The sequence below is a fragment of the Motacilla alba genome, chromosome 1 (assembly GCF_015832195.1).
Source record: "Motacilla alba alba isolate MOTALB_02 chromosome 1, Motacilla_alba_V1.0_pri, whole genome shotgun sequence".
NCBI lineage: Eukaryota > Metazoa > Chordata > Aves > Passeriformes > Motacillidae > Motacilla > Motacilla alba.
In genome coordinates, this window is record NC_052016.1 from 87,025,275 (window position 1) to 87,051,736 (window position 26,462).

At 36.6% G+C, this 26,462-nt stretch overlaps 2 protein-coding genes and 1 long non-coding RNA gene across 6 annotated transcripts in view; 2 read left to right on the forward strand and 1 right to left on the reverse strand.

Moving 5' to 3' along the window:
• The window catches only part of TPP2 (tripeptidyl peptidase 2), a 52,791-nt gene extending 35,338 nt beyond the window's left edge, over nucleotides 1-17,453 (forward strand). For both annotated transcript variants that reach the window (XM_038132768.1, XM_038132775.1), the window contains 6 exons: nucleotides 4,399-4,550; nucleotides 4,649-4,745; nucleotides 5,622-5,752; nucleotides 7,020-7,227; nucleotides 13,577-13,696; nucleotides 14,175-17,453. In XM_038132768.1, coding sequence (XP_037988696.1) covers nucleotides 4,399-4,550; nucleotides 4,649-4,745; nucleotides 5,622-5,752; nucleotides 7,020-7,227; nucleotides 13,577-13,696; nucleotides 14,175-14,264 — 798 coding nt within the window. In that variant the 3' untranslated portion in view covers nucleotides 14,265-17,453. The remainder of the gene's footprint in view (nucleotides 1-4,398; nucleotides 4,551-4,648; nucleotides 4,746-5,621; nucleotides 5,753-7,019; nucleotides 7,228-13,576; nucleotides 13,697-14,174) is intronic.
• Nucleotides 15,408-24,025, reverse strand: METTL21C (methyltransferase like 21C). Of its 3 annotated transcripts, XM_038132802.1 has the most exons (7): nucleotides 23,686-23,849; nucleotides 23,519-23,585; nucleotides 20,849-20,949; nucleotides 19,444-19,592; nucleotides 18,008-18,150; nucleotides 16,366-16,483; nucleotides 15,408-15,823 (listed from the first exon to the last, which is right to left on the reverse strand). In XM_038132802.1, the coding sequence occupies exons 4-7, from the start codon at nucleotides 19,580-19,582 to the stop codon at nucleotides 15,429-15,431; spliced, it is 795 nt and encodes a 264-aa protein (XP_037988730.1). In that variant the 5' UTR covers nucleotides 19,583-19,592; nucleotides 20,849-20,949; nucleotides 23,519-23,585; nucleotides 23,686-23,849; the 3' UTR covers nucleotides 15,408-15,428. The 3 variants fall into 3 exon arrangements, with proteins under 3 accessions (XP_037988730.1, XP_037988721.1, XP_037988713.1); XM_038132793.1 differs by lacking the exons at nucleotides 20,849-20,949; nucleotides 23,686-23,849 and adding an exon at nucleotides 23,931-24,025; XM_038132785.1 differs by lacking the exon at nucleotides 20,849-20,949 and having other exon boundaries at nucleotides 23,686-23,848.
• On the forward strand, nucleotides 21,017-24,995 carry LOC119699398. The gene is made up of 4 exons (XR_005256404.1): nucleotides 21,017-21,090; nucleotides 23,970-24,123; nucleotides 24,256-24,426; nucleotides 24,943-24,995. It is a non-coding gene; the product is annotated as an uncharacterized LOC119699398 (long non-coding RNA).
• The last annotated feature ends 1,467 nt before the right edge of the window (nucleotides 24,996-26,462 follow it).

Sequence of the window (26,462 nt, forward strand, 5' to 3'; positions counted from 1 at the left end):
TCTTGGGGATAGTGCTGTGCAGGGCCAGAAGCTGTACTTGATAATCCTTCAGTCCCTTCCAACTCAGCATATTCTGTGCAATAAAACACAGTGTAGTTCAGGACATTGTTCTAGAAGAGCTCCAATAATTAATGTATTTTGCTGAGAATGCAACTCAAAGGCCTTCCTAGTTTAAAAATGTTGGCATTCACCCTGCCCTGTCGTAAGTTTACATGCAGTTAAGATGTTTTCCAGCACAGAAAACTTGTTTATATATTTCTTCAGTGATAGAGTCAGTCAAAGAAGTATGTGTAGATTTTTCATATTTTTCAAAGATAGATCCAGGCCCTCTTGTAACATTAGCAGCTCTCTTTGTCGCAAGGGCACACTGCTGATTCATTTTCAACCTGGTGTCCACCAGGATGCCAAGCTGCTTTCCTACTGGATGGCCCCCAGCATGCAGTGTGCCTGGATTTATTATTTTCCGGTTCTTGCTCTTCTCTGTGTTGAACTTCATGAGGCTTCTGTTGAGTCCATTTCTGCAGCCTTTTGAGGTCCCTCTGGATGGCAGCAGACTCCCTGGCATCTCAGCCACTCCTCCCACTTTGGTGTCACTAGCAAATGTGCTGAGGGTGCCTTCTGCCTCCATCATCCAGGTAACTAATGATGACATCAGAGAGAGTTCAATCCAGAATTGACCCCTGGGGCACACGATTAATTACTGACCTCCAACTGTGTGTCACTGACCATCCTCTGGGCCTGGATGTTCAGCAGGTTTCAGTCCACCTGACTGCATCCCTGTTTTGCATAAAAGCAGTTTGTGGTTATGCCAGGAAATAGCAGCCTAGGTTTCCAAAGATAGTTAATTCTTTTATACTGTACAAAAATGTCAAGGAGTTCTTGCCACATAATAAGCAGGTGGTTTTGTTTTCATTTGTAACACAGTTACAATCTGCTAACTTTTTCCCCTTGTCTCAAGCTTTATCCAGAATATAGTTATAATGAAAAGCATATAATTGACTTTTTTGGTTCTGTAAGAATGATTTTTTGGTTGGTTTACATAATGCAGCTTTTGAACAGCAATATGTAACAATTAGCCAAGAGATTAGCCAAAGTTTCTACACCTTTTTCCCTATTCTGCTATCCTTTCTTCCAGTTTAAAGCAAGAAATGCATTACACAAATATTGATAAATACTAGTGGAAGACTAATAAATACCACTGTGAAGTCAGATGTAAATGGTGACTTCCTTTGAGCATTAAGGTACTATCCCTGTTTAACCATGAGGCATTCAAAAATAGGATGAAGTGTGTGTCTGATACAATTTTATGTAAGCCTGCCTGGTGACTCCAAGAAGCTTAAATAATTTTCCATTAAATGACAGTTGCCATAAAGATAAGCAGAACTGCACAAATTGCATGCATCTTAAAACAGATTCAAATTCCATATATATATTCATCTGTATGTGCAAATAGGCATTAATTTGAAGATACTTGTTAAATGGAAAATGAGACCTGGGATTTGTTCCTAGAGGGAGCTTTTTTCCCTGTGGTTAGCTTTTCTTTGAATGCTTTGAAGTGCAAATAACAATAGTTTTATATGTGTTTTGCATATAAACTACTAGGTGTTAAAACACCAGACAGAAATCTAAATTGAAATCTTGAAGCCAAATTAGCTGTTAATTAAGCTCTTTATGAGGTGACTGTTTTGATGGCACTTTGCTTGTTTATGTGTGTAGTTTGTAGTTCAGTTAAAAGTAAACCCAGTGAGGCATACGAGACTCCTCAGAGTACACTGACCGAAGTGCCTATCCTGTATGCATCCCAATTTCTCAATGCTGCATAACTTTTTAGAGGATAAATTTGAAAGTTTCCTTAATTTTTTTCAGTGGATAATATGCTCACTTGCTGTCTTTCCCTGTCTATAGCTCTCTATCTTTTTATAGGTGTACCTATAAAATGAAATCCAGTACACTACTCTAGGAATTCTGTTCCTGTCAGAGAAATTTGAGTAAGAAAACAGATTGGAGTGTTGAATTGTAAAGAGCTGCCTTTGTTCTCCTTACTCGTTAATGATGAATGTTTCTGTAATGGCAATGACAGTGCTATTCTGAGATCTTTGGGTACCTAGGGAGTTGCCAAGTGTTATAAGTGATCCTAGTGTTTGCAGATAAAATAAATAAAGAAGCCTTCAGTCCCTCTTAATGCCCTGTAATAGTTAAATGTGATAATAACCTAAATTTTATTTATCTCATGAAACAATTTTGAGGACTGTAGAGAAGTCTGCTCTGTAAGCTCTTTTGAGAGGAGGGTGCTTGGGTCTGAAGCTCATTGTTTTCCTTTCAGTAGTCATAGCTTGTAAGGATTGCAAACCTCATGAGACCCAAAGTATCTGTGTGAGAGAATGGGGAGATGACATTTTACTGTTGTTGGTTTAGCTACATAGGGTTAGTTTCTCAAAATGCAAGTGTTCCATCCACGTGAGAGAGATTTTGTTAATCCAATTATATTTGGTTTGAAACAAGCCAGAGTTGTAGAGCCTTCTCATATAGACAAGGCTTGAAAATGCAGAGGTCATCTCCATATATAACTCAAAAAATATGCTGCCAAGTGAAATGAAAAAGTCCACAACTCTTGAAAGAATATTTCTTAGGCAGGTTTCTTTCTTAGGAAAATACTAGTCTTGATAGAGGACATCTTTTAGAAGATACTGTAAATTAAGATTTTTGTGCTGAACTTGCTTCTTAGACTTCTTAAAATGTTTGGTTTGCTTTAGTGAACTATATTGTTGCTTTCTACTGTTCTGATTACCTTAGTGAGCCCCACACCATGTTCCTGACCTCTGTATTTTCCTGTATGTACTTATTTCCATGACCTATTTATGTCATGCTCTGGCCTAGGTCTTGCTGGAGGCTCATTTAGGTGTATTGACTGGTTGTGCACTTCATACTTGTAGTGCATATGTACAGGATAGTTCCTGTGAAAGATACACTTGAATGCAGATTAGTTATCTGAACTAGTTTTCAAAAAAAAAATATTTAAATGTCTATGTTGTGATTCTGTGATTTCATATTAAGTAGCTGGAAATGTTTTTTTTTAAGGGACTATTGAAGTCACTTGTACCAATATTGTGTTCAGTAACCCACAGCAAGATGCTGGTCTGTTTAAAGTGTAAGTTCAAATAAAATTTTTCTGCAGCATGGTTTTTTAATGTTTCAGAAGTGTAGTGTTGAAGTCCAATTCTGTCACCATTTTACTTGCTGTGTAAGTAACTTTAACTCCATCTTGTACACAAAGGTTCGTTTTACTAGACAACACTGACCTGGTTTATGGGAAGCATTCCCACAAATGTATTCTGGAATAATTGGTAAGAATAATTAAATTGCCACAGTAATTGAGCATGCAACTCAGTATTTTGCACCATGTTGCAACAGAGCAGTTGTATCTGGAGGATTTAAACTTACATGATCTTTTCTGTGAAGTATCCTGTACTTAAAGTAATGGGACATGTGTCTTCACTGTTCAGGGAGAGGCTTGTGTAAAGATTGCATCATTAAAACCAAAACGAACAAATGGCCTCACCCAGCAGTTTGATGTTTTAGAAGCAGTGAATGGAATCTAATGCTGCCTTATTAGCAAACTTATATGTAAGTTGTCAGGAAATGGACTTCAAGAACATGGTCTTAGTTAGGATTTTCCTTTTAAGTGGCTGTAACTGGTTTTCTTTTGTGGTTATTAACTAGTGTACCATGAACTCAAGCTATAGTCATATTTCTTTGCTACCATTTAAGGTTTAAAAAAAAATCTTGCTGTTGTGTCTACTTAATTAGAACTAAGATACAGGTGAAAGTGGAAAGTCTGGAGCAGCAAATTGGAAATCAGTTGACTTTGGATACATCAGCTAATTCTGTATGCACATGGAAGAAATAGTATCTTGGGAGTAATAAACATATCCTGTGACATATTTCATGTTTATCCTACAGTGGTACTATTTTTTAGAATTCAGCCATCTTTATTTGTTTATTGCCAGATTTGTAGGATAGGATCTCTGTCTTTTTTCCCTTACCCTTTTAACCAAGTTATTTGCTTTTTTTATCAACAAACAAACAGAAAACCACCTACCTTATTCCCTAACTAATATTATGTAAAATTATGTGAATGTAAAAATGTCAAATTATATAAATTTTAGGCTTTAATTTCTTACACCTAGTGTGCTGTTTCAATATTTACATCCTTGCATTGCTTAGAATAAAAACTTTAAGCAGTTCCTGAATTTTTACTGTCTAATATCTTTGCTCTCAGAACACTTGCTCACTGTATGTGTAGTTCAGAGTACTCGCTGGCTGTGATTTAGCTTTCATATGATATCAAAAAAAGTGTACTGTATCCCTCTGAGTGTGTCTCTCTTTTCCCACCTCCAGGATGTCCTTACTGTTCATTATCATCTGATACCATCACCATCAAAGAGTAAAAATGGCAGCAAAGAAAAAGAAAAAGAACAGGAAAAAGAAAAAGATGCAAAAGAAGAATTTGCTGAAGCTTTAAGAGACCTAAAAATACAGTGGATGACCAAGTATGTCTGCTGTCATTCCTACACAAGCTTGAAGCAGGTTGAAGTTCACAAAAGTACTCAGAATCTGTACTTTCATGCTATATCCTCCTCTCTTCTAGGCTGGATACCACTGACATGTATAGTGAGTTGAAAGAAGCATTTCCTAATCATCTTCCTTTGTATGTTGCAAGACTTCATCAGCTGGATTCTGAAAAGGTTATTTAACACTTCTTAAACTTGATTTGTCTCAATACACCCATGTAGCATAAACAACTAAGTCTTTCTTTGTGCACATTTGAACTTGATGTGACCATACTCAGTATTAAAAAGCAGAAATTTCTGATTAGAGTGAGAGGTACCTCCCTTGACTGTGATTTACTTAATTCCACAGCAGAATAAAGAAACTATGCCTAACCAAAGTGTGTTTGCTCATAAAGTTATGCCTTGTTCAGTTAAACACATTTTAAGTTTTCATACTTATGTAATCTACAATAGTTTTATTCTGAATTGTGCCTACTGAGACAAACATGCATACTATTCTGTTTCTCTTCTGGACTGGTAATTTATCCTGGCAGCATGACTCAGACAGCTGAGGACAGTAGCCCCCTAAAGTGACACAGCTAAATCTAGTTTCCATTATTGTCCTCAAAAATGGGATCTGTCAACAGAAGAGTTTGTGTGTGGTTTTTTTTCATCTTGAAAACAAACACCTTTGTGCATATGCCACTAGCTTGAATATTTTTCTTTTCATTTCATTCTGATTTTTTATTTATTTCTGAATTGAGTAACTGCTATATTTTACAAAAGTACTGATTTGTACTGAAAGGTGATTTTCTTTCTATAAACTCTGCATTTTGCATATTCCAACCTCCAGCTGTATTTCACAATTTGTTTTCAGTGAGATGGACTAAGTAGGCAGGAAATCTTGAAGACTTTCCAGGGTGTTTTTAGCAAAATTTGAACGAAGTGGAGAAAAGAACATGTTGAATGATCAAATGTTATTTTTGCATAGCTTTGCAATCACCCTAATGTTAGTAGAATTAACAATGAAGGAATTTTATGGTGCTGAACATCTTTATAATCTTCTTTTAGGAACGAATGAAAAGACTTGATGAAATCGTTGAAGCTGCAAATACAGTAATCTCTCATATTGATCAAACAGCATTAGCAGTATATTTTGCCATGAAGACCGATCCCAGGCCTGATGCAACTACTATAAAAAAGTACCTACCCAGTAAATAATTTTCCTGCATCCTATTTCTGTAGTCTATGTACTTTGTCTCTGCATGTAAGAAATGGAATGACTGCAACTTCTTTTTCATAACTTGGATTGTTTTTTTGTGGCACACGCAATTTAAAATATGATGACACAATTGTTGTGTTCTCTTATTACATCTCTAGAATGCAGGGACACTGAAACTTCAATTTTTTTTATTTATTCAATAAAATAAACAAGGGTTCTTTCAGGATTTAAATGTATCAGAAAAGTGGGATTTTAAGTTGTATCAAGCTTAGTCTAAGCTCAGAGGGACCACTGGAGTATTAGTAGAAGCATTTGAATGCTACTTGCCTTTTCTTTATATTTTGCAACCTTTCCCATCTGTATTTGAGGACAAAATTTTTATCAGCCAAAGGAGTAACTGCTTGCTTGCAAGAGATTTTGTTTGCGAAAAGCATGATGGCCATGCTTCAGAGTATTTGAGACCCATTGTTCTTTAGTTTTAGATTGTTCCTCTGTACTATCAGCATGTATATCTTTAGGAAGATAGTATTTTGAAGGTGACACCTTAGTCTGGAGAATAAGTGATGGATTTTGCTGTGTGTAGCATGGTGCTGTTTTAGTAACAGAACAGCAGATCTGAATATTAGGCCCTTAAAATAGGAGATGCATCTTTGTGGATTATCTATAAAATATCAGATTTCAGTTGTAAAGCTAGTCCGTCTGTTCTAGCTATCCTGAATCCAGATTTGTATGTAATTCTAGAATTGCTGATATAAAAGCAAAGCCTTGACATAATAAACTTGATTCTAAGCATTTCTTGGTAAGTTGATCCATTAGGTCATGTGTTTTGAATATAACATCTGAAATTGAACACCAAATTCAATGGTGCTTTAAATGGATGCAATTCCTTTGAAGTCAGCAGAATTATATCTGCTTATGTTAGTAGTGGATTCGACTCTCTGTTTATAATGCCAGGAACTATAAAGCTGTATTTCTAGATGCTGACTTACTTTTAGAATCCTGAGTTGCCCTTGCCTTAAGTCATCTAAGGCATTTCATAGTTAGAAGAATGATTGACTATCTTTAATGCATAATGTCTTTGGGTAATCTTTTATGGTTAGTTTAATTTATAGTAAATAGCCTTGTGTGTACTAATGACTGTAAACTTTTTAGCTTAAACTGAGGTAGCACTGTTTCTGTTCTTAAGGAGGTATCTACAAAAGAGTCTAAGTATTTTTCATACTGTTTTGTTTTTTTTTTCTCCCTAGTGAAATGGAAAAGCAGAAAAGTACTTTAGTGGATGCACTTTGTCGAAAGGGAAGTGCGCTGGCTGACCAACTTCTTCATCTGCAGACCCAAGAAGGGGCTGCTTCCAGTGATGCAGAAGGCAAAGATGAGGATCATGAAAGCTGCTCAGAAGCTTTGACAGAGACATTCTGGGAAACAACAAAATGGACTGATCTTTCTGACAGCAAGGTAAGAGACCAGAGCAGGTTTTTCTTTATTTGCATGTTGGGTTTTCTGATGGTTTCTTCTGGAATTATGCACTGCCTTTGTGTGCACAGCCTTGTACATTCCTCCCTTCTACTTTCCGTGTCCCCCTGTACATTGTGCTTCCTTTATGACCTTTTTCCACAGAGATTTTGCCAAGCCTGTCAAATCCGTGGTAAGCCCATCTCTGTTCAAGTGAATGTAGAGGTTAAGGGAAGGGTGTAAGACAGTACCAGATTTCCACAAAAAAGCTGCTTCCTTTATTGAATTGATTCTTTCTGTACTTTCCAGAGAATGTTTTCGATTAATATCTGCGCTCTTGTAGCTGTACACACAGAGGTGTGCAGCATCCCACCCTGTTCAGTCCTGCATGCTGTAGCTTCTTCCACACTGTGGACAAGAGAAGTTTTGTGTTTTGCTGTCAGTAATGTCTGTAGAGGTAAAGGAAGAAACCCTTGGAAATAATTACATACTTATTAGCACAGACTTCCCTGTCATTTTAGAGTTCCTGATCCCAAGACTTGAATTCTTTTTCTCCTTCATTCAAGACAGCAATTCCAGAAGGGGAAAAAAATCCATTGTAGGTGATTAATTATGTAGCTTTTAATTTAGAGAGGTTATGGCTTTATATTTTTAACTTTTGAGCTACTGATGTTAATTAGCTTCTGAACTTAACTGTCACATATGGCTGTGTTTTAGTGGAAGATGGAATGACCAGGGTATTTGTTGATAATTATGTAAAATTACCAAAGTGCTTCAGATAGTTACAAAAGAAAAACTTACAAGAGTGGAGAAAAAAACCCCACAAAATAAAGCATTTAACTTCCTTGACAGTAGATAAACTTCCTGGAAGAGCTTGTGCGTTAGGTGGTGGGCTGGTCAGGAAGGTCATGATGGTGCTTACCCTTCTCACTTTAATGTATATGTCCTTGTACACATACATCTTTTCAGCATACCTCCTCTAATCATTAACTGACGATAATATCATGCAGTAGCAGATTTTGTGCTTCAATCATATTGTTTGGCACATGATTTTCTTGCTGTCTGTTTGTAAATGAAGTACTTTGCTCCAGCCTAGTAACCCATGGTTTATTTCTGTCTGCTGTTCTTTATTTATTTAAAGCTGATGGGAGCAATTGCAGTGGAAGAATGTCGATATAAACATTTTGTTGGGAGTTTCACTCTTTGGCTTTTATTTCAAGACATTGCTGAGCTTTTATTTCAGGACAGATAGCATTGCTGAGCTGTGTGCTTTGGGCCTGGAATAAATAACTCTGATTTGAGTTCTATGGATTAGAAACCTCTCTCTTTCACAATCCATGATTAAGACAGTCAAAGTGTATATTCCAGTTTTGCTCTGAAAATTGATTCTTCTGTATTGTTTAAGCGATACTAAAAGATCAAAACTTCTCTAGATTTTTGTAGCATTTCATATGGAAATAACTTCCATCCTGTTTATGTAGTATGTTTGTCTTCTTTTTCATACTTACTTGAGCTTTATTACTCAAGTTGAAATCTAAACTCAGCAAGACTACTGAGTTTGACTGTTATGAGACCTACAGAGCTACTTGTAGGGTGCAGAAACAGTCGGTAAAACAAAAGCGTTCCACACAAGCAAAACAAAACAAGGAATTCATTCACCACTTCCCATGGACTGGCAGGTGTTCAGCCATCTCCAGGAAAGCCAGGCTTCATCATATGCAACCATTATTTGGGAAGACAAACACCATTACTCTAAAACTCCCCCCTTTCTCCTTCTTACCCAGCTTCATATGCTGAGTATGGTGCCATACGGTGTGGGATATCCCTTTGGTCAGCTGGAGTCAGCTGTCCAGTGTATCCGCTCCCAACTCCTTGTGCACCACCAGCCTTCTCACTGGTGCAGTGGGATGAGATGCAGAAAAGTTCTGGACTCTGCAAGCACTGCTCAGCAACAGCTCAAACATTTCTGAGTTATCAAGACTGCAGCACAAATCAAAAACAAAGCCCCACACCAGCTGCTGTGAAGAAAATTCATTAGCCCATCCTAAACAAGCACAGATTGAAAGTGGAGCAGCCAAGTCAGATAGGGGATAGACCTTATGTGAATGTCCTTCAAAGGAGAGTTGTCAAGAGACAGTCAGCTTATTCTGAAGCAGTGTGTTGGAGATGAAAATGTGGAGCTCTTCTTTTATGTAGATATTAGATATGGCTGTGTAGTATTGGCACTCGAAAGATGAAATATCTGGGTGAGAAAGGATGGAAATCAGGCATTCAAGTACTGCACTGATCATTCAATTATATATATGACTTAAGATAGAAGCATTGCTCTATGTGTGTTTTAGTTCTAAGCTTCCTATAAAGTTCATGCAGCTGTCAGTAATTAAAAGGCTAAGTAAATTTTTGAAAACCAAGAGAAACCATGCTTTCTTTTAGGTTGTTTCTAAAGTGGAATCAAGAACATCGTCACTTTTCTGTGTGTTTCTTCTCAACTTCAGTAAATAAAGTACTGTCCCTTGTTTCATCTCTCCTCTGCAGATGTAGCGCCTGGGCACCACAGGGCATTTGGTAGTTCCTTTGAATTGTCTGTTTGTCACTGAAGTAACCTGCTTGTCACCATATTGTAGCAAGTATGTAGGGAAGTAACTTTAATTTTGATTATTAAGTAATCAAAGTAAGTGCATTTGTTCATACTTTCAGCTATTATCTGAAGGTTCATTTTAAACTAAACACGAAAGAAAATATTTATGTCCCCTGTGTACACAAAAGCATTTCAAATAAACTCCAGTGAGGACAGCTTTATGCAGGAAGTATTTGATAGATTGTGCAAACATGTTTATGATAGCACTTTATTTTCCTAGAACACAGCTTTAAATTTTGTAGGCCAAAATCATCAGTTTTAAACGTAACGACTACAGGAGAGTAGTAGGATGTTGTGTTTTTGTTATTGGGAATGACCAATCTCTAGAATGTAATGCCCCTCAACCTTTGTTAGCTGTGGGGGAAAAGCAAAAAGTCACACTTGAAAATAAGTTTAAAAACAAGTAAAAGACCCATACCTTTCCATCTTATCTTTTAAATATCTTTAACACTGATTGTTTCTCCTGATACTGTTTGTATTGTTAGATGCAGCTGTCTCTTCCAGCTGATTTTATTCAGTCACTGCCAAAAATGTGTTGCTGGATATTTGATTCCCTTAACTCCCCTTGCTTCCATGAAAATGGGTAATTTTTTTAAAAATTAATGTAGTTTTTATTTTTAATAGGGCAGTTAATAGAGCACAGAAAAATCAACCAACATAGCTAAGAAAGCCTGGTTTATTACTGTAGATGTATATGAACCTGAAAAGGCTCGTTTGTTGGGAACTGTAAACGTTACAACTTCAGTGTTCTTATAAACAGCTGGAGTACATTACCTAGAGATTGTATTGTTTAACCTAGTATTTTAACTATAGCTAAATGTAGGTATATTTTAATCAGCTCTTTAAATGATTAATTAATTGATTATATGAGTCTGTTTCCATAGGTAACAACATTAGGATACTGGAAAAGTTTCATTAGGCATTTTGTAGTATTGCTGGATTCAAACATACTTTTTTGAGTGTCTTCTAGCTTTTAAATACTTCAGCCCCACAAATGTCTTCTGAGCGATCATTTCAGCATTTTACTGTCCTAAATACGCATCTTTATAGCCAATGGCTAGTTAGGAGGTGGACATCCAAACATTTTCATGGGTCTGGCTTCTAGCACACGTAGTATTCCAGGCCATTAGCTTGGGGAATAAAGTATCTTAACAGTGATTTCTTTTCCCCAGTATCCTAAAAGTATGCATTGCCTTTTCTCAATACCCTATTATTGTTCTTTGTACAATTTCTGGCCCATATTGCTTTTATGCTAAAGCTGGCCTTCATTATATTTATTACATAATTTATTATTTCATTATATAGTTATGAAATAATATCAAATACTTTGAAGTCATTACTATTCTTTCATCTAACAGTTTGGTTTTGGATACTACAAAGAGGTTTATTTGATGGTTTTATACATTCACATAGCAGCTGTTTTCTCTGTTATATCTTAATAGCACTCCAGTTTACATTTTCCTTACGCATATCAAGGAATCATAACCTTTACTTCTGTGATCTTATAAAGCTTGCAGTATTTTATCTATAAGGCTTAATTTGGCCAATATATGTGTAAGTTGTAAAGTACTATTTCTTATCTAACATCTTTTGTTTGTAAACAAATTCTGATTTTAAAGCAACTCATGCATTGTTCATAACTTCTGAAGTGCTAATGAATTTTTAGTAGTCTTGCTGAACTTGTGTACAGTTGACTGGGGGCTTTTTCCGAACACTAAGACAGAAATTGTCTTATGTGAGGAGCTCTTGGAGCATTGTTTTAAACCTTTTGGTTCAGCAGAGAACCTTTTTCTCATTTAGAAATACCCAACCTTTTATTTGGCCGGAGCAAGGGTATTTCGTAAAATGCTTTGTTTTCTTGCCACAAAAACTCTAGGAAGCCCTGTTACGAAAGAAATGCTGTCAAGTGGCTTTCCTCCTGCCTTTATCACTGATGTTCAATAACCATTCAAAACTTACAGGGTCAGGTAAGAGCTTTCTTCATAGAGCAGTGACATTATTTCTGGTTAGCCTCAGAAATGTTATATTTACTGAGAGCTCCAATGCATTTTTCATTTGATTTTTTTGTTTGTTTTTTTGTTTTGTGGTTCTATCATCCTTTACAGAAGAGAATTTTTTTTTTAAGTTTAGTTTAGCCAGCTAAGTCTGCTAATAGATCCACTGAGCAGTTATTCAGAAATGTTTGCTAATGTGTTTTGCTTTAGGAAAATATCCAGAGTAATTGGATTGAGAATGCAGCATGCAGATTATTTTTCCAATAGCAATATTTGGAAAATTGTATATGTGAATGGTGCTGTATGCTCATTGTTGCATATATGTGTGTGTTGTAAGCTACAACAGCTTAAGTGAATATTTCAACGCTGCAAAATAAGTATTTGAAGACAAAAGAAGAATGAGCAACTCTTGAATACTTTGGCATAGTATCTTGAAGCTTTAAAATTACACCTTGACTTGCTTGATAATTAAGTTTATTTCTTTTTTGTATTTTACCTATTTATTGATCCTGCAAAGACTTGTGCGTGTTATTAAGTGCAAGTGTTCAGGCTGCTAAAACTAGACAGGTTCTTCACTCCTCGTAAGATTCAGATCTCTGGTTCCTTAATGTTTACATTCTTGAGAAATATTTAATTTTTTTCTGTAATGCAAAACGTGTTTCTGAACATCCTTGATGGGTTTCTGTTAGCTTTTCTTAATGGGATATTTTAAGTGGAAAATCTTCAACCTTTGTCATGAAGTCAGAGCAAAGGAGAAATGTTGTAGTGAATGAGGGGAAATGAATAGCAAGCTCTAATAAAAGATTTCATAAAACACTGCCAACAACAGACACACCACCATATTCACCAACTTTACTGCTATGTCACTCTTCAGTAAAAAATAAAAAATATCTTGTTTACTGTGAGTGTTCCAAAGTGGATATATGAAATTGTCTTGATTGCTCTAATTCTTAGTGCTGCAGCTGGTGAAATGGTTAGAACCATCTTGCAACACCCTGAATGCTGTCAGTGGTTGGGTGTTAAGAAACTAAATTTATTTTTTATTAGGTCTTAGCTAGACACATTCATTTGCTCACATGAACTACTGCATTGGTAAGGACTGTAAGCTGGCTTTTTAGAAATAATATTATCAAGAAGGAGCTTTTTTGTCATCTCTTTTTAAAAAAGTTACCAACAGTGAGGAGCTGACCTAAAACCTGAGGCTTGTCTTCATGCTTACCTGTCTTCATTGCTTGTTTATAATTATGTACATTTCTCTGTCTTTGTCTGTATATATCATTCACTGTGTACATTCATACTTGTTTCTGCAATAAGTTTATGACTACCTAAGAATTAAAATTCTCAATTTGGTTTTTGCTTCTCTGGGTCAAAAATATACCTGCCTGGTTGGTGATTCTTTAATTATCTTTTTAATATTCCTTACAGTTTCCTGTAGAGAATGAAAATCCAAAGAAGCTAGAAATGTGACAAAAAATTAAAATAGTGACATCTGTGTTACATAAGTTCCAAAATCAAATATGTTTGTGAAGTCAGAAATAGTCTCTAGGAAGTTCATGTTTATGACTACTACTGTGAATCATCTGTTATACTGCAAATCTCTCGTGTAAATGTTTTACTTCAATTCACTTCTGCTACCTGAACAGAATTTGATCTCACTTGTTAAACCTTGTAAGATATTAAAATACCCAATTTGCTTTGTTTTTTTTAATTTGCATTGTAGGTTTTGACTTTTGCCTATAAGCATGCATTGGTAAATAAAATGTATGGAAGAGGGCTCAAGTTTGCCACAAAACTTGCAGAAGAAAAGCCAACAAAGGACAATTTAAAAAACTGCATTCAGGTAAGGAGTGTTTGGCCAAGTAATGGGGCTGCATTCGTGCTTTCTGAGCTTTCAGAAGTAAGATATGAGTCTTCTGGAATTTTTTGTACTCTTCTCATTTTAGAAGCACTAAATATAACATTTTAACTTTATTTGTAACTCAGCCTTTATTTGAAACAGTGATTTTTTTTCTCCTTCCTTTTTTTTACTATCTTTAATCATAATTACTGGTCATAGAACTTAATGGAGAATTAATGGAAATTCGTAAGATTAAATCCTTGTGCATTGTGTTGAAAGACTGTGGATCATATAGAATGGGGAGGAGGGGTCCCCCTTTCAGGACTGAGGAATTCAAAGCTTACCAGATCTCCAGTCTGTTGTCTTTTTGATTATAGACATTTTTAGTAAAGTGTTGATATCAGTGCAGTGTTTGTTTAGATTTATATGTTAAAAACAGTAAGACTCTTTTTTTTTTTAATGTGTGCTTTTTTTTCTTCAGCTAATGAAGTTGCTTGGATGGACTCACTGTGCAACTTTCACTGCAAATTGGCTTCCTGTCATGTATCCACCTGATTATTGTGTATTCTAGAGAATCAATAATTGTAAAATTAAAATGATTTTTTATGGGACAGGATAGGAAAAGAGAAGTTTGACTTTTTATTCGAACGCATGTTTTCATTACTGAATGCTGAATATTAAATTGTGTGTATTTATCAGTAAGGGCACCTGGGTATAGCTTAATACCTGTTAACTCCTGTCATCAGGGAGTTTCCTTATTGTGCATCCCATTGCTGGCAATGGATGTGCCAGAACTGCCAACATCAAGGATTTGGAATTAGTTTGGAAAGAATTACTGCATGCATGTTATGTTCTGAATTGTTACTTTGAACTGCAAACCTGTAAAAGTTCTGTATTTTTTATGGTACACTGAATTTTAACATGTTTGATCTTAATTTCAATTGTATGAAGGCCTTAAAGCTACTTCAAGAGTAGCTAAAATCTTACTTATTAGATGAAAATAATGGACACCTGTATTGTTTGCAAGAGTTTACATTTAATGTTTTTGAGAAAAATTCAACCTCTCAAATGGTTACAATATTTCTCAGAATTGCTGATGCATAGGTACTCTTGTAAATTTTCAAAACTCTTCATTTTGGAGTGATTTCAGGCAAACTCAGAAATCCTGGTGAAGCTGAGTATCAGGACAGGCTGATACGTGTATAAAAGTGCCAGACAGTTACATGTTGATCAGATATTGTAAAGCTATACATAGATGTTTATTAATGTTAAAAATAAAAAACACAGCAGAATAAATGTGCAAAGTTGAAGATCAAAATACCACCATGTTCACTCTGATACTTTAAAAGATTTTTATAATGAATAAAAATACTGAAGCTAAAATTTGTATTGGTTTCTGGATGAGTACCTAAATAACACTTGCTGAAAGAAAGCAGCTTACAAACAGCAGAGGTTCAGTGCAGCCCAGAAGATCAATGCTTTTTGTTAAAGCCTTCTTACTAACATTGTTCCTTCAGTGGAGGGGAGTTGGTCAATTTGAGCAGGTCATATTTATCAACCCAGAGACAAACCGCTATATTTTTGCCTTGCTGGGTTTTTTTCTACTTGCAATACAAAATTTAGCTGCAACTGCAACTTTTCAACCATAAATGCATAGATGATGCAACATAATCTTGGAAAGCATTCCAATTTGTGAGGTGCTGCCGCTAAATCAAGATCAGTAATAGTTTTCTCTTTAATTCTTTCTGACTGTGGCTTTAAGCAGCTTGACATTTGATTCTGGAAATTCTGCTAGAATGGTTGTGTTAAATATATTGCAAACTTTTTCCAAAAATTCATAGTCTGTACTGAATCTGAATTTATTTGCCCATAGTAATACTGTTCCTGGCTTACAAAAGTACACCATTGTTGCTAGCAGGGGGTCCAGAGCTCCGTGGTGGTACACAACATCAGTTGCCAGTATGAAATCATAATGGTGAGTTGATACAGGAAAGTCTTCATTGAGGCCTTCTCCCCATACCAGTTTTCTCACTTCAGGTTTGTGCATATTCAAGTTCTGTGTATTTCTGGAAATATTATATGAGAGATTTTCAAGAACTTCAGGCAAGTCAGTAGCTGTAACATGAGCCCCTAAAGAAAACATGAGTTTGTTAATTCACAGAATCACTAAGGCTGGAAGAGACCTTCAAGATCATCTGTTCAACCATGAACCCAGCACTATCATAATCACCCCGAAACCATATCCCCAAGTCCCACATCCAGATGCCTCTTGGATACTTCCAGAGACAGTGACTCCACCATCTCCCTGGCCAACTTATTCTAAGGGTATCTAACCACCCTTTTTGTAAAATAAAAAAAGTTTCTAATACAAAATCTGAATTCCTTGGCACAACTTAAGGCTGTTTCATCCGTTCACTTGAGACAGGGCAAAATTCATAGGTATGTAGTTGAACATGTATGAAGCTTTATCTACAGAACTGGTCCAGCCTCCCCCTTAACTAGGGTAATTTAGTTAACAAAACAGTATTTTACAATGATTTTCACTTAAAAAACTACAACAACAAAAAACTAACAGTGACAAAGTTTACTGTTGTTTCATTGCCTTAAAGTGACAATGGGAGAGCTAGATCATCGTTCACTAGAAATTCAAAAGGAAATACAAATTTACTAACCTAAGATACAGGCCACAATGGAAAGCAAGCCTGTTCCAGCACCGATTTCCAAAACTTTTTTGTCTTTGAGGTTGAATTGTTCTTGATTTGATTCCAGATACTGAGATAAAGCCAGTGCCTAAAATGGTTAACACATATCCATAAAAGGGTAAGAGCTAAGTTGCACAAAAATTCATTAGATGTTTTTATACAAGGGTGTTGTGGTTTTTTAGTATAATGAGAAACAGTGAAGGGTGTAACAAAAACGTAAGATGGGAAGAATTGTGATGTGTCCTGTTTTTTAATATTAAAAAAACTAAAGCAGTTTAGTTTTAGTTTTAAGTTTATGTGATACTGATTTACTACACACTTCTACATGAGTCCTCTGACAGCTCAAGACAGAATCACAGAATAAGCTGAGTTGGAAGGGACCCACAAGGATAGGCAGTGTTACGATGTGAACCATACAGTCAGAACAACAAAGTTTAACAATATGTAAGTAATGTTCTGGTTTATTATCATAAATGTTATGCTATACTATCACTATCATACAGTTAACTTTAGGCTTCAGCAGAGATTTTTGAAAAACTTTTTTTTGTTTCAATTTTTTTAGCAAAGAAAATATTGAAAATTGGTTATTTACAAACTTGACACTTGTTTATTGATAATAGTATAACCTTTGAAAAAAACAAAACAGCACTGTATGAAAATATTATTAGGCCTTCGTAAAGATTTTGTCAGCAGAATATAAGTGGGCTGTTTATTAACAACGTAAACTGATGCCAAAGAAACTGTCTTCCCCCTTTTGCTTCTCTTCTTCAGAATTGTGTTAGTGTTTTAACTCTTGTGCTTTTCATAATGCAACACTGTCTACCTGCTCTGGGAAAGCTGACAGCTAATGAATCACCAGTCCAATTTGTGCAACCTCTCAATTTTCTTGGAGAGTTTTACCATCTGCATTCTGACACTTGATTAATGTGCGAATTGATGATCTGACATTTCAGAATAAGATCCTGTTTCACCCACCCATATGCTCTCTATTGTTTTGAAATTGTCTGTCATTTTCTTGTGAGCTTTTTAAATAAATGTGGATCTGAACAATTTTGAAATCCTGATTTTCTTGTCTTTATCAGTTCACTCTCTTCCCTCAAAGGTAGTTTTCTTAGTCTGCATAAAATTCTGTTTTTAAGAGTAGGAGAGGCAGAGACTGAAGAACTGCTTACAAGTATGATTTTCCATACTGTAATGAAACTGTTCCAGCCTTTTCTTTAAAAGAAGCATATTTAGCAATTTTAACATCCTTTATTTATTTAATCTCTCACACTTTTCTTTTTCAGCCTCCTTTAAGTACTGCTGATTATTTACTTTCCAGCAGTGACTGACTGGAAGCACAGAGGAAGCCGAATGTTTCTTCCTGAGTTCCCTTACTGTTTTTTTTTTTTCAATCCCTACATCTGATGTACAAATGCTTTGGTGCCATAGTCCTTTTGGCATGAACTGGCAAATTACCCCAAGAGCTTTCTGCTGAAGGAGTTCGTTCTGCATAGGGAAACTTGCATTGTCAGAAGCGTCATCTAAGAAAGCTTCCTTAATATTTGTGTGCTGCTGTCCTGGTTTGCTCTTGTGTCGTGTGAGCTTTCTGCATGTGGTCTTGTGTACTTACCCCTGGCCATACCACTGCTCCAAAGTGTTCTATGGACTCCTGAATTACAATCTGGTGGCCAACGTACGTATAGTGCTCCTTATCAAAGTAGTGTGAAACTCTAGGAACCCAGTTCTGCAGTATTTTAAGAGTTACTGGTGAGCCTGTGAGAGAAAAGTTGAAATTTCATGGGTGTATGTGCAACTTGTTAAAGGGTAAAAAGTATTTTACACAACCAGTATGTGGGCACATGGAGTAGAAAAGCGCTCAAGGCATTGGTCTTGAATCATAGAATCGTTAAGGTTGGGAAAGATCTGGAAGATCATTAAATCCAGCCATTAACCAACCCCAGCACTATGTTCATTGCTAAAACATCCCCAAATGCCACATCTACAGATCTTTTGAGCACTTCTGTGGTTGGTGATTCTACCACTTCCCTGAGCAGCCTGTTCCAATGCCTGACCACCCCTTCAGTGAAGACTAGTTGCTGTCCAAAACCAGACAGTCTGGGTGGCCAGGGAGTGAAAGGAGCAATGGTCATTTCCTGCCATTCTAGGTATTCACATGAGCAATTTAGAGATAGAAATGAGCCTTTTAGGAAAACCTACCAATTCAAATATAAAACTCTGCTAGTGATAGCTGAAAGACTTTCAGACCCAAGTTAGCTTGTATTTTGGTGTTTGTGCTGTAGATTGCATTTGTGAGGCCAGCAGCTCTAGAACAGCAAGCTGCTTTTTACGTAAGGACTTAGCATTTACATCCTACATTGAAGAAAACCTGACTCTTTCTTAGTGGTTGTTTTTTAAGCATCCTCCCACAGAAGGAGAGTTGTAAGATGCTTTTTATGTTGGCATACACAATGTAGTTCAGCAAGTCAGTGCTACAGTTGTCCTAGGGTGTCTGATCATAGGAAGGAGGCTCGTGGCTGAGGTTTTTCAGATGTGGGTTGAGGCTGTTCCATCTGATCTCACTGAAAACAAGGACACTATTCTGAATGGCTGAACTTTTGTCATAAGGATATGCGTAGAATTAACTGCAAGGGGAAAATTTGCTCTGGATTGCAGGGATTTTAACTGATGCCTGCCTGGAATCCTTAGTAGCTGTTGGAGCAGTTAGCCTGTTAAAATCTGTAATAACATGGCTTCAGCAGTGCCAGCCCAATCAATGCATATTATAAACATATCTCTTTTGTAAGAGATTTTAATTGAGAAATAATTCTTAGACGTCCAAATAAAATCCAGAGACCTTTTTAAATATATTTCCTAATTTTGGAGATAGAGGGTCATTTCCTGTAGATTTGATCTGATAATATATGCAAACATAGGAGGAAATAATGGGGGAAATTGGATATCAAAGGAAAAGTTGCATTATGACATCTACTGTTTGAAGACTGACAAAAATCAAAGTATGATATGCTAGCATGCCATAGCTATTGCAGTATTTAAATTGGACTAAACCTGTGTCAAATTCTGCATGCTCAGAGCTGCAAGTGCAGTTTTCAGAGTCATACTGCTCTTCACAGGTTTCTTCTTCCTCGGCTTGGCAGTCCATTGTTTGAATTTTGTTGGGGAATGGTGGCTGCTGTGCAGAGATCATGGCAAAAGAGCTGAAACAGAAGGGGAAAAATAATGTTATAAAACCTTGCAGGCACTCTCTTCATATGAAATATGTCTGGAAAAAGATAGTAGTTTAGGTGGCCTTTGGTGGCCTTTTGGAGTTTTTTTCAGTGATGGATTGAAGAAATGGGATGAGATGGGACATCTCCACTCCACTGGGTGGTACGAGCTGTTTCTGGGAACGTAGTAATGCTGTCAGAATTTTTCTTCTCTCTCATTTATCATTTTTATCATTGTGTTTATTTTATCATTTATGCAGAAGCTTAGAATTATGTCACTGAATTGATACCTCTAGTCAGCCTGAAAACTGAGCTACTCTTATAAGTTGAAGCAATAGCTGAGGAAGATAACTGTCTTTTAATATCTGTGACTTTTTATCTGTGTAATTTACTATTTTCAAAAAACTTAGGACTTATTCCAGAGATAAAACTGTTTCATTTGATGCAGTCAGTGCTCTTGATTTTATCTCCTTGCATAGAGTTGCCTTCTTTTCCCTGTCTTTTTCTGCAGAACAGCTGAAATGCAATGAACTGCAGAATAACCAGATGGCAGTCAGGAAATCATTGCAGTGAGACGATTGAATCCATTGGGGTTTTGGATAATGCTCTCTGTGCATCCCCAGGGTACAGGGCAGCACCTAATCTAAGAAGGAACTGATTGATACCAGCTGGCATCAATAAAACCAGGAACAGAATTTAATATAGATATGCTTGGAGAGACATAGGTCAGTGAAATTCTTTGCTTGACTAGAGTTTTCTTCAGTGAAGCACCTATGTATATGCATATATCTGTGAGTGTGTGAAAATTAGATACATAGATATAGATTAGAGATAGATAGATAGATAGATGGATGGATATATACACAGACACATCTATATGTGAAGAGCAAAAGGTTCACAACTTGCTCTGGCCAGAGGCTGTACATCTTCACCTTTCCCACATAACATGATGGCTGGAGTGAGCTGTGTTTGTATCCATGGTAAAAACATTTGTCCATTCTGCTCATTTTTGAGACTGCATATTTGCTCTCTCCAGCCACAGGCACTGCAAAGTGTTGCACCATTTGGGTTGCATCATACTGCAGGAGGCTGTTTTACATATCCTCACTGGAAGGGGTAAATCTCTGGCAGTGGCCAAGATGTTTAGCAATGCCTGCAGGTATTTTTTAAGGAGCAGTGTGACTGCTGACTTATGTGAGTGATTTAATTTGCACATGATATTGACACCATTGCAATTCTACTGATACCTGATATATTCCTTATTGCTGCTCTGTTTATTCACAAGGACAGGATTTCTCTTCTAATTCCTCTGACACTGCATTTGCTCTATCTTGGCAGTGATTTTGTACTACAACAGAAAATAGTATTTTAAAGTGCTTTAAATCGATTTCTGCACTTCGTTTTTTTTTTCTTCAGAGGGCCTCCATCTGGCTAGTAACAAGATCTGGCTTTCCCCCGTGGTGTCTGATTTGAGTTATGATGAAAATAGGTAAGAGGCTGAAGTTAATGGTGCAGTCACTGCATTCCCTGACACGAGTGAGTGCATCCCTGTTCACATTCCACATGTCTCAGTGTGCCTCCTTCAACAGCAATGTTTTGGTTTTTTTTTCATTTAATCAAAAGTAGTCTTCTGGATTTGAGCAATGTGTCTTTTTCATGCTTTAAGCTAGAATACAATCTGCTCATGTTTTAATGTTTTAGGAAATCTCTGTGAAAAATATTTTCAGACTTGTGCAACTGGGAGGGTACATAATGAAAAGAGAAGAATCTGTCAGAACTGGTGATGGCTATAGCCAGAAGACATTTGGTTGAAGGCACAGTCTTCTGAACATTTTATGTTGAAACCTGCAGAGCACTACATTCTCATATCTTGGGGTTTTGGGGTGAGTGTTTGTTTTTGGTGGGGTTTTTTGTAAGGCTCTTGTAGCCTTACAAAAATGGTTTGTGCTATTTAAGTGAAAAAAAAATCCTGAAACTAAAAAGCACAAGAAAATTTTACCTTATCCAGTACGCTACTATGTATGAAGCCAGAAGGCTTGTTTAATGAATAAACTCTTAATTTGTCAGTTTGGGTGGGAAGTGATCCCCCCTGTATTTTTTTCCTTGCTTAAGCAAGCTCTTACTACAACAGGCCAAAATTTCAGTTAGCTATGGGTGGCAGCGAATTCCAGAAAATAGCTTGGAAACACGCTTGATAAATACAAATTTGTTGATCAGCTATTAAGTACCTGCAGCAAATAAAATTGTATCTCTGATCCTGATATATATCTATACCCTATTTATCACTCATTCAGACTGAGCTCTAACTCAATTAGACATGTTATTTTATATTTTCAAAATAAAAATTGTTATGCTTTCCCTCACTTTGTCCTTTGAATTCCCCTAAAATGGGACTCTGCTTAAATGTTTATAAAGAAACATTGCTGGTTTTACTAAATTTGTTAAAATCATCAGGAGGCCTAAAATCCACACCAGTGGTTATCCTGCTGCTGGTGTGGTCATTAATCCATAAGTTACCTGAGCTCCTAGGTGGTGATTTGGGGGGATAAACACTATGCACTCTATCTTTGTATGTCACCTGACACACTGGGCTCTGGTTTTTGGCTGGAGTTTCTGGATGCTATACTAATATCTTGTAGAGGTGTAGCTTTTGCTAAACAGAAACAAGTTTATAACTGTGTATATATGTATATATATGCATGTTCATTCTACTGCCATAATTATTCAATGACATATTTAATAGGAGTTAAAAGTAAGTCTTTAGCTGCAAACTATAGGACATTTTTAGTCTTATAAATTCAAGAACTCAAGTATATTAGTGTCTTGGCCTTAATGATATACAGCTTTACTTGTCATTTTAAATGACAAACTGTTCCTGAAGGCTACAGGCACAAGTGAATATTGAGAGGCTGTTAGCAAATAAGCGGTGTTTGCATTATTGCATTCTCTATGCAATATATGTTCAAGTTGCTGCTGTGCTCATTGAATTACAAAAAGCAACATTTGTCACTATTTTGGCATTTTTCTGATCCACATTTTATTAAAAATTATATATCTCATATATATATCATAATGTTATCATTATGATATATATGTCTCATATATTATATATATATATATAATAAATGAATTTTGGTTTGATAATGTTGCAAGCAAAATCTGTTTTCTTAGAAAATGTTGGTTCTTTCTGAATGTTAGCAGCCAGTTTTTTTCCAAATTAGTCTTGTTGGGAAATGTTTGTCTAAATTCTTTCAGAGTTTTTAAACCAGTATTGACATCATTAATAGCCTTAAGCTGTTGCGAACAAAGCTTAGAAAATCACATTTGATTTCTTCAGAACCTAAGGAAGAAAGAAGAATTCACAAAACTAAATCTATTTGACAATATTACATAAAATTAACAAGGTAACACTTAGGGGCAAATTGTAAGATGATGATAAACCTTAAGGTAACAGACCCCTATAAGAATAAACTTTGTGCCTCTTAAACTGCTGAAATCAATTGCTTAGAAAGAGCTTTTAATATCCATTTATGTGCCCAAAAAAGAGTAGGTTAGTGAGCTGTGCTGTGTCACTGGGTCTTTAGCTGTAAAACAACTCTGCTGAAATGTATTTCATCTCAGCACAGAGTTGCTCAGTGTAGTCTGTGTTAGTTTAAATATTTGGGCAAAAGCCAATTTCATTTGCTCACATGTGCAGTCTGTTCTTTGCAAGCGCAGTCTGTTCTTTGCAAGATCAGGTTTAACCATACTTCTACCATACATTAACATCTGTTTTAGAGCTCATGCAATTTTCTCATGTCACCATGCACTAAATTTAAAAAAAATAAACACCAGCAACACAAATGTTAGGAAAGAAAGGAAATGTCAATGTTAGGAACATCACTATAGTAAATATTGAATCTACAAGGTAAACGCACCCAAATAGCGCAGTGACCGTCACTCCGCACGAAACAGAGAGCTGGATTCTGTTGGCTCAGAGCTGACCTGAAATACAAGAATTCAGACAAAGGTATTTCTGTTGTTAGTCAGTAGGGAAACACAAAAGCACGATCAGATGAGGTTAGCTGGGCAGCTGTGTGGGTACCTGATGCGACAGAGGTCATGAGAAGTTTCCTGTGGGTGGATGCATGCTCCAGAGGTATTTTATACAGGCGTGCACCTGAAAAGAATAACTTTCCCCTCCAGCCAGTCAGATTGCAGGTTATTTAGAGTAACGTTACCAGGCAGCACTCGAAGAACTTACACTTACCACGTTACACTTAAGTCTTCCACATATGCAGTACAAAATCAAAAAACCCTCTTAGACTTTGAAGCCCCAAGCATACAAACCTTTCTCGGCTCCTCCAGACTCTTGTTCTGTTTTTGCAGATGACGCCGTTCCCTGTGTTTGCCTTACGTCAGCAGAGCCGAACCAAGCCAGCAACTTACTATGGGCAAACTAGCGCATAAATAATGAGTGTGGCAACTTGGCAGGAGCCCAAGCACAGGGAAAAGATCATGAAGCTCCCACTACCAGGAAAAGGTCAGGTCTTCCTTGCCCTGCTGAGCGTCTGGCTTGGGAAGCTCTGGGTACCCTCCCTGCCCTGAGTCACAGACAGTGTGGGGAAGTGTCAGTCCTAAGTTAAAAACAACTTTCTCATCATCTGCTCTGCAGGTCATAACCATAGGAAATATTGTATGGACTGAAAGAGGATGAAAAACAAAGTCATGAAAATCCCACTTTTATCAGAAGATCTTCCAGCTGATTATTTTAAAACAGATGGATGTCATAGATACTGAAGATGAACCAGATGTGTATTCCTTACATATTTCAAGAATTGGAGAGGTTTATATACATTTATTCCTTTGCTGCCTTTCTGCCCTTCCTTCTCCTTCTTTGCAAAGACTCTGCCAAAAGAAATTCAATCCCATTAGAGGACAGAAAAATTTTATACTACTTTGAAAGTCATAAAGCTAGAAAATAACCCCTGGCTAATTATTGAAAGGATGAAGGCTGGTGAAAGAAATGGGAGAGGCAGAGGAAATGTGGAATTTTAACTCAATTTAGAGGCATTTTCATTTTGGGGCAAAAAGCTTTTGAATTTAGGTAATGCTCTCCTGAAGAGTGGCAAAGTTAAAAAAATTAACCTTTTGTGTCACGGCAGCTGCTCCATGTGTGTGCTGCTGCGTGTCTCTAGGAGTCACACCAAGGACAGGAAACACTTGTCTCCACGTTAAAATGCTCACGAGCTTCTTTCCTCTGAAATGTAATAGTTAAAAGATACTTTTTAATTTATACTTGGGAACTGGTATTAAGATATTAACTGTATTAAGTTGATATTGTAAACTTTGCATTCCACAGACCTGCCTGACTTTACAAGTAGTGCAAATGAGTGATCCTGAGGCAGGTGAGTAGCTGGTATTGGAAATGAAGATAGGCTGCTGTTGGAATGACTGCCATTGCTTTTTTTTAAGATATGGTCCTTTTAGCAGGCATGTTCCTGCTGTCATATTTACTGTATTTATCACCAGGGGTGAATGCAGCTCAGACTAGTACTGCTGTCAGAGCTCTGTCCTGAGCTTTGGAATGGGACTGATGGTGGATATAAACAATTTATTTATTAAATGAAAGCAGAGGAATTGGCTTACTCTGTAATGTGTCTCTTGTAGCAAGGGTGGAAACTGTAGGGACAGTGTTACCATTTATTTATGAATCACGCAGGCACAGCTTAATTTCTTGTTTATAACTCGTGGAGGAATCAACACTGATACTCTGAAATGTAGCTTTTGTTGACATGTATTTACTATATACTTTCCATAAATACTTCTTATTCCACCCTCAATCTCCAAGTATTTCTTGTTTAACATTGAAAATGACTCCTGTCTGGAGGGGTAGTTCCATGGAATTAAAATTTCTCCAGACTTCTGTGAATGGGCAGGCAATACAGCATCTCAGTTCTACATGCAAAAGGGCATTTTTCAGTCATCAATTCAACATCCAATTCCACAAAGCTCTGAATGATTTGGTTGGCTTTTCTGTTTCTCTAAACACTTGTGGGAATTTTGCCATCTAGACCATTGGTGGAAGACAAAATGTAGCAGGCTGCCAAATGTGACGAAGTAAAACAAACTTCAAATATTTTTAGAATGTATGTATTTTAATATGAATTGTGTAGCTTGCATAGGTTTGGGGGCGTGTTAGGTCAGGTAATGTGAAAACTAATTAGTAGTATGGGTCTTTTTCCCATTTAGTGGTATTAAACTATCAGGAAAGCTGGGAGGAGTATTTTTCCTGACTGCATCACTGAACTCAGCAGTAACATTCTATTCCTTGTACAGGCACAGTAAAACTATATTCCTATTATTGGATTATAGATTACAGTGTTTCAATTTTAAAACCCATTTAAAAGTTCCTCTGCTGTTAATAGTACCAATTACAGCATAAAAATTATGTAAAACTATCAAAGCTTCAAAAGGTTGTGATAAACAGGAATGAAAATGTTACGGTCATTAAACCCATCAGGAGCAAGAAGCCTGCCAGATTTGAGCCAAAGGACAGCAGAGTTAAACCAGAAAAGTTAAATTATATTCTTGTCAATTAAATCAATAACCACAGATGAACAGGACCAGATGGCAATTACTCAGGACTCCACAGTGGTATCACCAGCTCCAGACCAAAGTGTGGTGCCTGCATCTAAAAGTAGCCTTGATACCCAAGCACAGGAAGTTGTACAAATGTGAGTTGTATTTCTAAGGGAGTCTTGGAGGCATAAAGTGAACAATGGGGCAAGTCTGACAGTGCTGGTTAAACTGAGAGGAACAGCAGTGCTGGTGATAAATAAGAGGTACTGTAAAAAAGGTTTTGTGTGTTCTTTGGCAGTG

Excerpts from the sequence above, each read along its gene's own strand:
- METTL21C (XM_038132793.1), bottom strand. The coding sequence starts at position 19,582 with ATGATCTCTGCACAGCAGCCACCATTCCCCAACAAAATTCAAACAATG. Across the intron at positions 18,151-19,443 it reads GCATGCAGAATTTGACACAG|GCTCACCAGTAACTCTTAAA; the intron begins GTTTAGTCCAAT and ends TTTCTCTCACAG. Across the intron at positions 15,824-16,365 it reads CATTGTGGCCTGTATCTTAG|GGGCTCATGTTACAGCTACT; the intron begins GTTAGTAAATTT and ends TGTTTTCTTTAG.